The sequence below is a fragment of the Lingula anatina genome, chromosome 4 (assembly GCF_051362555.1).
Source record: "Lingula anatina isolate TDL-2025a chromosome 4, LinAna3.0, whole genome shotgun sequence".
Classification (NCBI taxonomy): Eukaryota; Metazoa; Brachiopoda; class Lingulata; order Lingulida; family Lingulidae; genus Lingula; species Lingula anatina.
Genome location: NC_141770.1, coordinates 1,740,691 through 1,758,019, shown reverse-complemented (window position 1 = coordinate 1,758,019; position 17,329 = coordinate 1,740,691). Strand labels below are relative to the sequence as shown.

At 34.5% G+C, this 17,329-nt stretch overlaps 2 protein-coding genes across 3 annotated transcripts; one reads left to right on the top strand and one right to left on the bottom strand.

Annotated features, from left to right (window-relative positions):
- Window positions 1-2,118: 2,118 nt before the first annotated feature.
- Window positions 2,119-8,371, bottom strand: LOC106180415 (NADH dehydrogenase [ubiquinone] flavoprotein 2, mitochondrial). The gene is made up of 9 exons (XM_013564396.3): window positions 8,234-8,371; window positions 7,962-8,021; window positions 7,742-7,804; window positions 7,435-7,522; window positions 7,052-7,151; window positions 6,275-6,378; window positions 3,319-3,428; window positions 2,906-2,982; window positions 2,119-2,645 (listed from the first exon to the last, which is right to left on the bottom strand). The coding sequence occupies exons 1-9, from the start codon at window positions 8,270-8,272 to the stop codon at window positions 2,543-2,545; spliced, it is 744 nt and encodes a 247-aa protein (XP_013419850.1). The 5' UTR covers window positions 8,273-8,371; the 3' UTR covers window positions 2,119-2,542.
- Window positions 8,372-8,479: 108 nt separating this feature from the next.
- LOC106181726 (uncharacterized) lies at window positions 8,480-16,858 on the top strand. Of its 2 annotated transcripts, XM_087011547.1 has the most exons (12): window positions 8,480-8,657; window positions 9,017-9,251; window positions 9,576-9,700; window positions 10,496-10,661; window positions 11,132-11,230; window positions 12,106-12,464; window positions 12,676-12,769; window positions 13,017-13,323; window positions 13,610-13,741; window positions 13,940-14,075; window positions 14,714-14,747; window positions 15,483-16,858. In XM_087011547.1, exons 2-11 carry the CDS (start codon window positions 9,056-9,058, stop codon window positions 14,741-14,743), a joined length of 1,644 nt encoding a protein of 547 aa, XP_086867673.1. In that variant the 5' UTR covers window positions 8,480-8,657; window positions 9,017-9,055; the 3' UTR covers window positions 14,744-14,747; window positions 15,483-16,858. The 2 variants fall into 2 exon arrangements, with proteins under 2 accessions (XP_086867673.1, XP_086867672.1); XM_087011546.1 differs by lacking the exon at window positions 14,714-14,747.
- Window positions 16,859-17,329: the final 471 nt, after the last annotated feature.

The window sequence follows — 17,329 nt, the reverse complement described above, 5'->3', positions numbered from 1 at the left end:
ATATCTGAGCTTGTCTTTAGACCACGTGACCTCCATTGATGGCTATACTCTGTTAAAATCTCTTAAGAGATTTTAACAAAAAACCAAACTTTTTAGAAAAAAACCAGGGACCAACTTTGAATGCAAAAATGGATTCATTAACCATTGGAAAGTATGGGAAAATTGTTGTTTACTCCAGGAAAATTCATTTTTTGGCCGAAACGAAGAGTTATTATTGCTTTAATTAATAAGATACGTAAAAGTGTTTGTTTGGCATTTCCTGCATCTTTACAACATTATTAGTTGATTATGTAAAAATGATGGTAAACTTGTTATCGTGTATTGTGTAATAAACTTTCAAAAATGGAAATAAACTCATATCATTGCCGTTTGTCAGATTCAATCATTAAAATTTAATGTTGAATTTGCAGTTTAACATAATGTACTTTTGCATCAGAATTGACAGTAGCCTATTTTGTGCATAGTTATTTCCTGTTTTTTGTCTGTACATTTGACAGCTTTGCTGCCTTGTTTAAGAGTTTGCAGAGCATTCGCAAGAATAGTTCTTGAAGGTTTGCAGCAAATTTGCAAGAATTTCTAGTGAATATGCAGAAAATTCGCAAGAACAGTTCTGGAGAGTTTGCAGCAAATTAGCAAGAACAGTTCTGGAGAGTTTGCAGCAAATTCGTATGAATGGTTCTTGAGAGTTTGCAGCAAATTTGCAAGAAACCTGTGACAGATCCCCTTTTGTCATGCTGATTAAGTTTGTGGGGAGTTTACAGCAAATTTGCAAGAGACTTAATTTGCTTGGTAAATTTCCTCTTGCAAATTTGCTGCAAACTTGCAGCAACTGTTTGCAAGAAGCCCTTAATTTTGCTAAGGGTTGTTGCATCAAAAAAGCAGAAAATACAATTTTTGGTGCTGCTGCCATGATGACCATTATGGGAAAACCGTGTTATGACTGTCAAACCTTTAAAAAAGAAACACGGGACTAAAATGCAGAATGAGTTGGAAAAGCAGCCTAATTGGCTTCTTTTTCTGGAAGTTATACATTTGAGTGAAATTTTCATTATCTTTTTGGCATATTCATTGTGGGACTCGGAGCTCCCATGGACATGAAGCCGAATGGTAATCAAATTTTCTACATGTCCATGCTATTTATTGTCAATAATCAAAAATTAGTGATAATTATTCTGTAATTTATTATGTAATGTTACATCAAAATTGACAACAATATTATTGCATTGCTACTGCAAACATTATGAAAAGAAAACTGTGTTAATTATTATTATTTTTATCTGACAAGTATGATTTTTTGGATTGGCATGCAGTTCAAATAAGAAAGCCAGGTCAATTGGATTATCATTTTTTATTGAATTTATGCAATTTTAAGTGAAATTTTAATTTTTCTCATTCTGGCACTTTTTAAGTATAAACTTGAACTCTGATGGGCCTGAAGCCTTATGCTTTTACTTTCTTCGTTGTTACCTGTTGTGCATAATTAAAATTGAACTTACAGAATTGGGCCAAAGAGGACAATGATTAGTTTTTAGTGGTGGTCTGGCTCAATAATCATTCAATAATCAATAATAATCAAGAATTGCTGCCTTGGCAGAGGTCTGCACTCTTGGTGGTTTTCTAGTTTTGTTATGTTTTCCTTTACAATTTTTTCTCAAACACTTGCATTTGTGACTTTTAACTCTCATCTGCTCAAGGCTCTGCACATTTTCTGTATTTCCACATAAGCAATTGTATTGTTTATTTATGTCTTTAAGTATTATAAAATATTATTTTATGCACTGTCATCATTTTTCAAATATTGAGACTTTCATCAGGTGACTTTGGTCTCTCATGGTCCTGAAACTGTAATCTTATTGAAGGGGTGGATTGAGACCATCTTCTGGGTCTTCTGGAAGACAGGTTATTAAGTTTATATTGACTGGTATCTATTTTTTTCTGTTGGAAGACCATCAAAATGGAGGATGGATCAACATTGATACTTTGGAATACTGTCAGAAAATATCTCAGGGTCCGCTCCTGTTATTGACCATGTTACCTGTTGTGCATGATTAAAATTCAGTGTTGACTGACAGTGCTATTATAAGCATTATTTATTATTGCATCAAAATTGACAAAATGACCTTTTTTTGCACCTTTATTTTCTGTTTTTTGTCTGTACATTTGACTTGTTCTGAAAATGGTGTATTCTTTGTGTTCAGATGCCGTGCATTTCTTCGTTTTGCTAATGGTAGCACTCTAAGCACAGCATTCCACCACCCCCACCTTACAAAATTATTGTATCCTGAAACAGAAATGAAGCAAAACTTGTCACTGCATTCAGTTATCCCGTGTTGTAACAAAAAAGTTTAATTTAAGTTATTGCCTTGGTGCCAACACAACTGTAAAACTCTTCAGATGAGGACTGTCCATTCTTGCAGCTCAGCTTTACAAACTTATCGCAACGTAACTTGTGGCAAGCATAGTTTGTGTATAGACCAGCACCTAAGACAACACGTAAAGTAGGTCCATATTGTAAATATCGTCACTTAAATTGAAAACCTCGTTAAAGATCACTTCGGACCCCAAACCCTGGGCCTGTTGGCGTGCCTTTTAATGACGTTAGACCTCCTTTTGGTTCACAAGCAAATCTGTGGTTCTGTCCACTCCTGAAATATTGAAAACAATTCACTATGATCAAAATTCCGAGAGTTTTTTTTTAAATATAATTATTTAAATATCACCTATAAAGAGTGGGGATTCTGTCATAGAAGCAATTTTTGATTTTATACCTCAAACCCAGTGCCGAATATGTCAATTATCTTTTAGTCTGGACCCATTGCCAAAAATGTAAAAAAAAATTTAAATGACTGAATTATTTGGTTAAATCTTAAAATGTAGTATTGATGTTTACAATTGATATACTTGCCTTGGGCCTGCTTTAGGTTTTTTCCCTGCTATTAAATCATCTAAAATACTATTCATATCATCAACAGTAAGGTCCTCCTAAAAATAAGATACATATTTAAGCATATATGTCATCATTCCAGAAAGGTTCATGAATAACACTAAGGAAATGGCATACTTTAGTCTTCTTCAATGTTAAACACACTGATGAATCGGTAATTATTCACATGCTTTTTATTCCTTATATTTTATGTATTATCCTCTCCTCCCTTCAGATTTATCAGAATTACAAACAAAATTCCTTCTAAGATGAGATATCATTGCTGTCCAAAACTCTCTGTCTTCTTTCCGATATTGAAAATAAGGATGAAAAATAATTTACTAAATCTATAAAACAAATGAGTAATTATCATACTTATCACTACAGTAACTTACATAATAGTCATCATTGATTTGAACCATAGGAGCATTAACACAGGCACCTAAACACTCCACTTCTGCTAGTGTGAACATATTGTCCTTTGTGGTCTCACCAACTTCTATACCTAAAACACAACACAGAATATTAATATATCACTTAACAAGACTTCTCGAGTCTAATTCAAAACTAATAATAAAAAACGCACTTCTGATTAAATCAGGATTATCATTTCATTCATAATCATGATTCATTTATCTTATTAAACATTCCCTTCAGAGCTTTCATATGTGTTCAAGTAGTTTTGGGCAAAATGTTTTAAATGAAAGTGACCCCATCTTTTACCTAGTTTAGTCTTAATAGCCTCTAATATGACATCACTTCCTACTCCACCCAACATACAGGGATATTGTCTTACCTAGTTTAGTCTTAATAGCCTCTAATATGACATCACTTCCTACTCCACCCAACATACAGGGATATTGTCTTACCTAGTTTAGTCTTAATAGCCTCTAATATGACATCACTTCCTACTCCACCCAACATACAGGGATATTGTCTTACCTAGTTTAGTCTTAATAGCCTCTAATATGACATCACTTCCTACTCCACCCAACATACAGGGATATTGTCTTACCTAGTTTAGTCTTAATAGCCTCTAATATGACATCACTTCCTACTCCACCCAACATACAGGGATATTGTCTTACCTAGTTTAGTCTTAATAGCCTCTAATATGACATCACTTCCTACTCCACCCAACATACAGGGATATTGTCTTACCTAGTTTAGTCTTAATAGCCTCTAATATGACATCACTTCCTACTCCACCCATCATACAGGGATATTGTCTTACCTAGTTTAGTCTTAATAGCCTCTAATATGACATCACTTCTTACTCCACCCAACATACAGGGATATTGTCTTACCTAGTTTAGTCTTAATAGCCTCTAATATGACATCACTTCCTACTCCACCCAACATACAGGGATATTGTCTTACCTAGTTTAGTCTTAATAGCCTCTAATATGACATCACTTCCTACTCCACCCAACATACAGGGATATTGTCTTACCTAGTTTAGTCTTAATAGCCTCTAATATGACATCACTTCCTACTCCACCCAACATACAGGGATATTCTCTTACCTAGTTTAGTCTTAATAGCCTCTAATATGACATCACTTCCTACTCCACCCAACATACAGGGATATTGTCTTACCTAGTTTAGTCTTAATAGCCTCTAATATGACATCACTTCCTACTCCACCCAACATACAGGGATAGTGCCTTACCTAGTTTAGTCTTAATAGCCTCTAATATGACATCACTTCCTACTCCACCCAACATACAGGGATATTGTCTTACCTAGTTTAGTCTTAATAGCCTCTAATATGACATCACTTCCTACTCCACCCAACATACAGGGATATTGTCTTACCTAGTTTAGTCTTAATAGCCTCTAATATGACATCACTTCCTACTCCACCCAACATACAGGGATATTGTCTTACCTAGTTTAGTCTTAATAGCCTCTAATATGACATCACTTCCTACTCCACCCAACATACAGGGATATTGTCTTACCTAGTTTAGTCTTAATAGCCTCTAATATGACATCACTTCCTACTCCACCCAACATACAGGGATATTGTCTTACCTAGTTTAGTCTTAATAGCCTCTAATATGACATCACTTCCTACTCCACCCAACATACAGGGATATTGTCTTACCTAGTTTAGTCTTAATAGCCTCTAATATGACATCACTTCCTACTCCACCCAACATACAGGGATATTGTCTTACCTAGTTTAGTCTTAATAGCCTCTAATATGACATCACTTCCTACTCCACCCAACATACAGGGATATTGTCTTACCTAGTTTAGTCTTAATAGCCTCTAATATGACATCACTTCCTACTCCACCCAACATACAGGGATATTGTCTTACCTAGTTTAGTCTTAATAGCCTCTAATATGACATCACTTCCTACTCCACCCAACATACAGGGATATTCTCTTACCTAGTTTAGTCTTAATAGCCTCTAATATGACATCACTTCCTACTCCACCCAACATACAGGGATATTGTCTTACCTAGTTTAGTCTTAATAGCCTCTAATATGACATCACTTCCTACTCCACCCAACATACAGGGATATTGTCTTACCTAGTTTAGTCTTAATAGCCTCTAATATGACATCACTTCCTACTCCACCCAACATACAGGGATATTGTCTTACCTAGTTTAGTCTTAATAGCCTCTAATATGACATCACTTCCTACTCCACCCAACATACAGGGATATTGTCTTACCTAGTTTAGTCTTAATAGCCTCTAATATGACATCACTTCCTACTCCACCCAACATACAGGGATATTGTCTTACCTAGTTTAGTCTTAATAGCCTCTAATATGACATCACTTCCTACTCCACCCAACATACAGGGATATTGTCTTACCTAGTTTAGTCTTAATAGCCTCTAATATGACATCACTTCCTACTCCACCCAACATACAGGGATATTGTCTTACCTAGTTTAGTCTTAATAGCCTCTAATATGACATCACTTCCTACTCCACCCAACATACAGGGATATTGTCTTACCTAGTTTAGTCTTAATAGCCTCTAATATGACATCACTTCCTACTCCACCCAACATACAGGGATATTGTCTTACCTAGTTTAGTCTTAATAGCCTCTAATATGACATCACTTCCTACTCCACCCAACATACAGGGATATTGTCTTACCTAGTTTAGTCTTAATAGCCTCTAATATGACATCACTTCCTACTCCACCCAACATACAGGGATATTGTCTTACCTAGTTTAGTCTTAATAGCCTCTAATATGACATCACTTCCTACTCCACCCAACATACAGGGATATTGTCTTACCTAGTTTAGTCTTAATAGCCTCTAATATGACATCACTTCCTACTCCACCCAACATACAGGGATATTGTCTTACCTAGTTTAGTCTTAATAGCCTCTAATATGACATCACTTCCTACTCCACCCAACATACAGGGAGTTGTGGTACAGATCTGAATAAAATGCTTTCCTACAGGTTCCCTGAAATATAAAACACAATTTTTAAGTCATTACACTTGCTTGGTAATAAAATACAACCTTTAATTTGAAAGAAGTATCACAAAATAGCATTGAATTTCATCATATAATTTTGTTTTTAAAATTCTGTGTATGAAAAGTGAAACGCACGGTTTGGAATTTTATCATGAAATCAAGGTAACTAAATCAAACTTGTTCAAATAATAAGCAGACATTTAAAGTTACATCTTTGTCTCATGGAGTCTAAGTACTAAAATCCTGAGAACATTTTCAGACAAATCTCTTCAGTCTGCGCAATCAATTTCTGTCTTTGCTAAACTTTAGGATACTGTTACAGGCCTGCAATTTCAAAAGAGGGGGTTCTTTTCTGAACCAAGCTAAAATTTTGCCCAGAAGGGGACTTTTCCAAGCAAAATACGGGTATTACGTCAAACTCCAACCCAACTGGCTACAGGCTTGTGTTACATTTGTTAACTCAGGAAGATCTAGAGAACATGCTGCAATGTAAGGCCCCATTCAGCATAGGGGACTAAATATGGCCGACCCAACTGGATACTTCCCCACAATATATCTATTCAGTGTCTGTTAGCAGATTAGACAGCAAGCTTTGTAGTATGTCGCCAAATTTGACCCTCAGCCTAGTTAGTCCCCTATTCTGTATGGAGTGTAGCAGTACCTGTTGAACATAGTGTAAAAGGTGGCTACTTCATAAACCCTCATCCTGGGCATGCTTAACATGTCTGCCACATAGTGCATCACTGAGATTGGACACCAGCCTGGAAGATAGAACATTTTACATTAATGAAATGAACTTAAAAATGAACTTACATTAAAATATATATATTCAAAATATGACATGTCATACCTGTTTCCCTTGAAACATACAAAAACCAAAAATTTAAGACCTCTCTCACCCTGCACTTGTAATTTTGAGTAGAAATACTTACAAGTATGTGCATGCTTAAAGGAGTGCTAAAAAGGCTCAAAGATATAATGCAGCATCTATACAGGAAACAAGACAATCTCATGCCCCCGCCCCTCCCCAAAGTATCTACATACCATGCTGCCTCTGGGCCAGATCTAACAGTGGGATGCAGGCAGCTGCTTGGTGTCCTTCTGGGAAGTCTTTGATAATACTCTGGGCTATCTACAAAATATTCATTTGAGGTTATTATCAATTAACATTTCTTTCACATTCTTTTGAGATGCACATCTTAACATGCATTATGTATATTACAAAAGAATACTAGTACAATATTTCTGTAGGGCAATCATCAATATTAGTTGTACTGTAGAAGAAGATCAAAGTTACAATAGGAGCTTCAGTTTTTCCCCATCAAGGTATAGAGTGAGAGTTACCAACTACCTTCATATTCTCTGGGGTGAACTCAAATGGAACATCTGGGTTGTTTTCTGGGGTATCTCGATGCTACGAAAAAAATTTGCAAAAGAATCTAATTCACGGCACAAATCTTCAAATCCAAAAAGTCATTTTACTCACAACTATCCAACATCAGACATATTTCCTATGACTATAAGTTATTATGCAAATATACACGAGATAAAAATAAGAGAATTCTACTTACCACAAAAAGTTTGTCACTAAGCACTGGTGCAGTTTTGTGAATGGATCTCACCTGGCGCACCTGAAGTTTAACAAACAAATACTTATCAGAATTTCATTTTTTTAACATTTCAAAGTTATATGTGGGCAGTTCTCTACTGGTAGGACTGGCAGAACTTCATCCGTGCTGAAGTGGATAGTCGTCAGCTACACACCGCGGTAAACATCCTCTTAAGCACGACAATACATAAAGCAATGCAAGGATAAATTTTCTGGGAGAATAAAAATACTCACCACCGCAGAAGACAAAGATCGCACAGCAGATGCTAACATTGTCGGGTATTTGTTGTTAAACTTACAAAACGTCTACCTTTACATAACATCCGGGCACTAGAAGCGTCGGCTTTCAGATAGTACCGCAGTTACTAACATTTTTGTGAAATTATTATGTGAAATATTAAATCTGGTTATGTTCAAAACACTTAGAATTATATTCATTTATTATTCCGTAATTTGGGTATGATTTTACAGCAGCCTTTGTAAAATTATTTAGATTAGTTGCTACGGTGAGAATATGTAAACAACATGGCGGCTTAGAAGCAGGTGCTTGAAAAACACAAGAAACTTTTCACATATTTTGGACTAAAATACCCAAAATGTAAAAAATGACAATGATGCCACACAAAGAATCAAACAAGATCATTGTGGTTTACTACTGGTAAGCTTCTCAGTTTTTGGCATTTTGATAACACTTAATAATGCTGGTTCATTGATTTGACCTTCTCAACTGCGGTAACTTGTTACTGAACACGTACACTGTATTTACATTCTGTCATTGACATTGATGGCTTCATAACTCCTCTGCATATGTCATTAAAGAGTGGGTTGTCAGTCTTTTCTATAAGATGCATTTATTATTCTGCCTGTAGGCATAACTTATCACAGCAATTTATGTACTGTAGGAGATTTTTGACAGAAACACCTTGTTAGAACGTAAGGTCCAACACCAAATTAATTTTAGTTTATTGTTTTTTCCAGTTTTATAATCATACAGTATTAAGATGACTTTCATTTTAGAAACAAAACAACAAGACTGCACCAAAAGAAGACAACAATATGGCAAATAAGAATAAAAAAGTGAACTTTTTCGCCAAACATTCAAACTTTAACCTGAATGTGAGGCTTGAAACTGGAGAAGTGTTTCCTCTGAAGAACATCACACCAGACATGAAGATCAGTGAACTGAAGAGTTATATTGAGTTTGCTGCAGGAATTCCATATCACATGCAAAGGCTGAATTATCTGGATGAAGGTAAAGTCCCTGTGCTGTTTTTTTTTTTTTTTTTTTTTGTTTTTGTTTTTGTTTTTGTTTTTCTGTGTCCCATGTCCCCCCTCCCATCCCTAGAAAAAAATGGATGGAGGATTTATAAATTTTCTACTGTGTTATTTTAAAATTTTCACAATTTAATAATAACTCAAATTTTAAGTCATTTTTGTACAATTTTACTGTTTTCTTGTATCTTCATTAAAAGCCAAGCTTTTACATATAGGTATGCATGCCTGTGCTCATATTGTTTAGGGAAACATAAAAATGTAGAATTCATCTGTTGTGACAAAGTCTTGTATGACATTGTAGGTGACCTGCAAGATGATACAGATATCAGATATAATGACATAGTTCCTGGGGGTACGCTGGCTCTCAAAGTGTGGCACATGTGGAAAAACTTGGTGGAGGCAGCAGCTTCTAATGATGTTGAAGCCGTGAGTATTTTGTGAAATATATTTTTTGTTTGTTTGTTTTCATTAAATTTTTTATTGCAGGTTTTGATAATGTGAAATGCTAGTAATAGTTTACCACAACATATTATCAATATTTGAGTTAAAATACATCGGACCGACCTGATGTTAACTTAACGCAATATTAGCCGCCGATCGATTACGATCGCAGTTCAATTCGTCTTAAGTTCGAGGTCTGTATATATGCAAGTAAACGTGTGAGAGAACGAACTCAAGTCCCGTGTAAAGTTTCTAACTATTAATAAATATTTAATTCTGATGTATAACAAGTATTACAATCGCCATGTCTCATTGAAGTCTAACATCAGTTCTCTCGAATAACGTTTCCCACCTGGCTTATATGCAGGTATACAAGTAACATGGTTAACTCAAATTACCGGTCACTCCTCGACCGTCTGAATAAAACTTAATTAAATTAGAGGTCACTTGGCCACCTCCACGCCCTTCTAGGCAGTGACTGATCAAACTGGCTTCGATTAAACAATGACAATAAACTTCATGAACAAGATTCTGCCTACACTCTTACGGAAGTTCTAAAACTACATTAAGACATTTAGGGGTCCCTGACAACCTGTGAAAACCAGAGAAATCTCATTGCTCCATAGATATTTCAATCTCTTGTTTAATTAAAATTGTTCTGGTTGTCAGCCTTATGAACAAATGGATTAGCACTATACCAGTGAATAATTGTATTGTATTGTATTGTATTGTATTGTATTGTATTGTATTGTATTGTATTGTATTATGTTTCCTATGTAGGTGATGAAGATGGGAGTGAGTAACAAAACAGACTTTAAGACCCCCAACTCAGAATACATGGGCAGTAAAAACAAGGCGGTGTGGATTGCAGAGAGAGCATTTGTTGCCCTCTACATTGCCTCACACAGAGGTCACTTGAAGATGGTTCAGAAACTCATTCAGGCAGGTAAAGAAAGGCTACCCTTGTTACAACTAAAGCTGCTTTTGCACCTAATCCAATAATTTGAAACTATGAGAGAAAGTTGAAAATTTGATCATGTCTAGATCATTTGTAGGACCTGTGGTATTCCTCAGTTTATCTACTGACCATATCACACAGAGGCTTGATGCAAAGTACCAGTTATTGCATTTACTCCTAGAGTTAGGAGCAGTCTGAAGGAGTTAAGATAAAACTAAGCTGGGCTCAGATTAATCTGCATAAAGTACATTGTATCTTACATATTTCACTGGCATGCAAACTGTTTTAATTTAATGCTAATTAAGAAACTCTGTGAATTAATTGGTCTAAATGACTTTAAAGGAATTTTATTGTGATCGCAAGACATTTGTATTGCTTGATGTTTGGGTTATTTTATGACATTTAAAGCTCTTCATTCTGATGAAATGTTGCTGTAGCTTGTATTATTTGTATTTTAGGTGCCAATGTCAATGCTCAAACTCCAAAAGGCCGATCAGCATTACATGTGGCAGCAGCTCAAGGACATGGGAAAATTGTTGATTTGTTGCTAGAAAAAGGTAATATTAAAATGAATGTTGTGAGTCAGTTTTGAAAAAGGTTACAAAATAGTGAAAAAACATTTGATACATGATTTTGTAAGCTTTGGACCACATTAAACTGAAGTTAAACAGGTCCATACCTGGCAATTTCAAAGGGAGGAGGGGTCTTTTTTTCTGAAAAAGTGGACCTTTTATCATGAAACTTACCTGTATCTAGATCAATTTTTACCCAGAGCAGACCTTTTCAAGGCAAGGTTCCATCATACCCCCTGAACCCCCCTATATAGGCTATGGGCCTGTCAGTTAATTCTTACCCCTCAAACACTGAGTGATTATATATAAAAAAAGGGACAGAGTGTATCAGGTAGAAGTATATGTACCAGTATATGCTACTACAAAGAATTAAAATATTGGATACATTACGTTCATTAATGTCAATTAAAATAAACTGTATATTACTGAAATTTAAATATATATTACAAGAAATTAACCATGCTTCTACTTGGCGTAAGATATTATGACTATACACATTAAGTTTTTCATATACAAAACAAAATGTCAGAAAGACGCACTGTTGCTCACAAAACTTCAATTTTATTTAGAAAATATATACAAAATCTATAAGCAAAAATACATTGTATCTCAAGACGTAGATAAATTCAATGTTATATGGCAGAAATGGATAGGTATATATGGATTTGTGTAGTTGCATGTATACAAGTTATTGACTAATTTTTTTATACGTTAAATCCTTGTGGACTTTGGTATTGTAATGAATATTGTGTGCTTGTAAAATTTATGTACTTGCTTTTTTTCTATTGCAATAAAAAAAAAAGAATTAAAATAAATCTATAATTTACTACATTTCTCTCATCTCTTTCTCATCTTTAAAGGTTCTAATATCAATGCAGCAGATCAGTTTGGTGATTCTGCCCTACAGATAGCCACCAAGTTTGGACACAAAGGATGTGAGCGCCACCTATTTTTGTTCCGCTGGCAGGAACGCGCAAAAAAGACAAAACCCAGCTTCCAGGACATTCCTTTAATGGCCCATCAGTTCTTCGATTCCAAGTTTCCAGTCTGGTTGCATGGCAACCATGGGCAGGTTTATTTTCAAAAAATACTTCCTCCAGGGGAATTTGAAGGAACAGCTTTTCATGCTCCTCGAAATAAAGAGCGCCCGAGCTCAGCCCCAAAAGAAAGAGAAAAAGGATCCAGGGAGTCAAATAAATCAAAAGAAGAAGACATACAGGTATGTATAAAATTCAGCCAAATATGGTTGATAGTAATTGAAAAATATTTATTAGTAATTTGCTCACAATGTGAGTATCTTTATATTTGAACCTTTTCTTTTATTTATTCTTATGAACAACATAATGAGAGTAATTACCATTTTATTCTCAAGAATTAATGAACACTTCTTTCATTATGTTCGCCATAACACATATTTCCTGGTCTTCCAGGTTGATCTTGGAACAGAGACATTGAAAAATGTGATGGAGATAGAGGCAGAGGCCAACAGGCACAAAGATTACCTCAAATCACTGGCTAATAAGAGTAAGATCACCAGCTCACCGGGGCTGATACAGTGCACATGTAATTTAAAAAGTCAAATGGCATAAGGGGAAGTGGGAGGATTCGTCTTCTTCTTATTTTTTATTTTATTTTATTTTATTGACACACATATTATGTTAGGCCCATAATTTAAATAATCCACCAATGCCTGTATATCATCAGTCAAATATTTTATCATAAATTCTCAGATGTGTCAGCTATATTCAAACACCATGTACCTAACTTTCAGAGGTAAAGATAGGAGGCCGAGGCTCTCCCAAGATGCCGGCCATTGAAGAGCGCAGCATGTCAGGTAGCGCAGCAACTTCCAGAAATCCAAAATCTGCCAAATCTGGTGCAAGTGACAGAGAGCACACAGAATTGTATGGGAGCCCCGTGGATGAGAAAGGGAATCCCCGCCCCTCTAGAGGCAGTGGGACCGGCACAAGGAGTTCCCATGGGAGCCCTTCTAAATCTGTGAGTGGGGTGCCCAAGACTCCGATGAGTGGCAAGTCCAGTGGAAGGTCTAGGAGTTATGGGTTTAGCAAAGGCTCAGAGTGAGTGAAATTCTGTAGTCATATCAGACCTACTGTACATATAATTATTTATTATTTATCCAGTTCTGTAAAATTACAGTACAACACAAGCACTTCAGCAGCGTGCAATTTTACAATAGTGCAAAAATCACTAATTATGTGGAAAATAAATTAACTTTAACATGACAGATTTATATGAAAAGCATTTATACTGGTAAATAAAAGCTTAATGTATTCGAAATACTTTTATATCATGTTCAACATTAAAAGATATTAATTTGATTACTATGTTTTTTTTTTCTTGTAGCATTGATGACAAATCCAAAGCTAGTCCAAAGACTTTTGATGATTGGTTAAAAGTGAAGAAAGATCAAGAGGCAAGACAAATAGAAGATCAAAAGTTATTAGAGGAAGAAAAACGGAAAGAAAAGGAATTGGAGTAAGTGGTATAAAATTCCACCAAACTGATTTCTCTTGATCTGATGCAAGCAAGAGCAGGTTCAGTCATAATGTTTCATATTTCATATACAAATCTTTATTTTATTTATTCCTGCCATCAAAAGAACCTTTGTACATTACGTGTCGTGATATTTTCCATCTTTGCTGATCATGAGTCATCTTTTCATTTTATTCACAGAGCGAGGGAAAAGCTTCTACGGGAAGCATCATATGACCAGTGGCTGCAGGAGAAAGAGAAATATGTCAAAAAAGAAGCTGTGAAGAAGAGACATAACCCAGACAGGTTACAGGAGAAAGAGAAACAAGTGGCTGAGGTAAGAATTATTTTGTCACCCTTGTCAACATGGAGTTTGCTTTTGGCTAACTAAATAAAATGTCAAATTCATTTTTTTTTTTTTTTTTTGCTTCAAGATATGGCTACAGAATTTGTCAATGTTTGCATAAAATTAACTTAAATTCTGTAAGCTAGCTGATATATACATGTACTTTACTTGTGTCTAAAATCTGTTCGATTCCTACTTAATACATTAATTAAATCCTAAAATTCTATCTGGACAATTCTTACTGTAGAAAAATTTTCAAGAAGTTGTCAGTCATATATGTGAATATCTTGTGAAATATCCATCTGTGGCCCCAGTAGAGAGTAGGGGAAACCCCACCCAATCTTGTCGCTCATGACAGATATCATTGATATTGTCAGGGGCAGATCCGGATATATTTTTTTCTGACAGTCTTCCAAATTATTTTTGTCTGTCCATCTTCCAAAAGAAAAAATCAGTTGCCCTTCAATGTAACTTGAAAATTCTGACCATCTTTTGGAAAACCCAGAAGACAGCCTATGTCTGCCCCTGATTGTTGATTTTTATGTACATGTATAACATATTGACTCTGACCTGTGAGCTTTTGTATTAACAACATGCTTACGTATACTAACATGCCTCAATTTTTACAGTTTGTGTATTTTGTTGATGAGTGGGAGTAAGCAGGTAAACAGCATGGCCATAAAATATGAATGTTTTTCTGCCAGTTGGGGTTCATTCATGATATTCCTTAGCACGCACATCCTTTAGTTCAATGCATGTGCAAATGCACTTCTATTTTTTGTGTAAGGTGGCTTTTAAAAAGTTTTTTTCTGTTTACTTACTGATTAGTTTGGTTCAGGTTACAAGTTAATTTTCTTCTTTTTTTTTTTTTTTTTTTTCTCAGTAAGGAAAACAACAAGAATCTTGAAATGATATACATGTACACTGTATTATTTGATATAATTGATTCCTAAACTTTCTGATTGGGTCATAAAATAATGTGGGGTGTGACTCTAATGCATGTTCTGTTTAGAGATGCTTCTTTTGAATTTTGCACTCTTTTCATCTTAAACCATTTTATTACAGTCTGTTTTTACTTAAGTTATGTATATAAACTTATGTTTTTTACTAATGTCAAGCAAATGAGAAAGTCTCTTCACTTTTACGCATAATTTTCATAAGTGAACCAGTGACTATTTTTTATAACCTTCAAATAACTATAAAACATCTAAAAAGTATATTAACTTTTTAACAAGTAAATGAATTCACTCTAAAGAAACTCTGCCATTCTAACAACTATGGGTATAAATGCCAGAAGTATGCCTTGTTTGGCCAATAACCAAATACTGTATGCTTTCATAGTGATCCACTAAGTCTGTTAACCAAAGTTACTAATCATTGATTTTTTTCCCAATTTAGATCAAAGAGAAATACAAGCCCAAGGAGCGCCAGAGAACCCCATATGATGAATGGCTCATGAAGAAAGAAATGGAGTTACTAGAGAAGATTAAGATGGGACAACCAGTGATATCATGACAGGACAATTAAAAATAGATGGAGTTACTGGAGAAGATTAAGATGGGACAACCAGTAATATCATGACAGGACAATAGATATGAAGAGAAAAAAATTCCAGTTGGAAATCTTCCCACTTCCTGCCATATGAATCATTATAATGCATCACGACAAAATTCTTGATCTTGAGATTAAATTGCAGAAAGTATAATTCAGCCCTCCCTCCTAACCAACCAATCAAACACTCCCTTCTAACCAACCAATCAAACATGGTATTACAGTGGAGCAGTTCACAAAAAGATGAAATAGAATTTGTGTAGAACCTGGCTTCTGCAACCCCCGATACCCTCCCTTATACAGTTATACCATTTTTTTTTTGTGATTTACTGTTTTGCTAGCTGAAGAAATCTTATAAATTTTTGTCATATGTTTCTATGGAGGGATCAGTTGATTAAAAAATCTAGACTATAAGTCAGAAAAATAATAAACAGATTTATTGTGTGGTACATTGCATCGTGATGAAATCAAATGTATTTGTTAGAATGATTATTTCTGATGAAAGCCAGCACATGGATTATTGCAATTTGGGGAGCTTTTCCTCACATGTCATTGTTGCATAGTAAGTTTAACTTTAATTTATTCAGATAAAGATGCAGTTTAAGGTTGTGGAAAGTGATTTAGATGTCACATCTGTGGTATCTTTTAAAGCTTTCTTTTGTGTCTTAAGTGAAAGCAAAAAAAAAAAAAAAAAAAAAAAACTTCAATGGTGCCTTCTTGTATTAAGACAAATGATGAAATCTGTATTATTTTAGTCCAGATTTGGAATACTAAATAAAGTGGTGATAAATTATTTAAGTTTTTGAATCAGAAAGTGGAAAATTTCAAGGTGATAGAATTATAAAACCAATCATGGTAAATTAATGTGATACATATTTTTCAGATTAAAACTGAAAATCAATCATGAATTTAATTTTATTTCAATCAGCATCAGTTGATTTTAGTGAAAGTGGTTGTGAAATGAAGAATTATGTTGTTAAAAAAAACTTGAATTTCTGTAACTTTTTCTCAGAGTATATGTATTCTGTTTTAGCAAACACTTGTTAGTGAAATCACCTGTGATGTTTTATCATTAGTTTATCATCAAAATGGAAATGATTATAATATGTTAAATTCTTCAAGTATATGTTTTAAATGGCTTTTTTTACATTAGTATATTGCTGGAGCAATAAAATGTGTTTATTTTAATATAAAATAAAATTTAATATAAAACAATTATATAACAGTAAATGATACTTTGTTTTTTATACCTCTCCTCCTCTCACTTCTCTATATCTGTCTCTCTCTCTCATGCATAAAATTTAATTTTTTAAAATTTAATTTTAATTTATTATTTTTAAGTTCTTTTGATTGATTACATAGCTGTGTATTCCCATTATCCCTGCTCACTAAAAACAGCCTTTCATTTTCCTATAATCATTAGGACAAAATTGTAGAATTAGCCTCAGAATTCAAATTTTGACTTCCTTAATTGTCTATTTCAACATTTTAATGCTACACTGTATCTACTGTACAGTATGCATGTACTTAATATCATAAAAGTGATTTTAATCAAAAGTCTGTATTGGATTTACCTGCCAAAATGAATTTTCCTTGTGGGGGGAAAAAAGCAATTGAGTTGTTGTCAACCCCTTCCTTGCACGTGGATTCAATTATTCATTTCATTTCTAATTTAATGATTTAATATTGTAAAT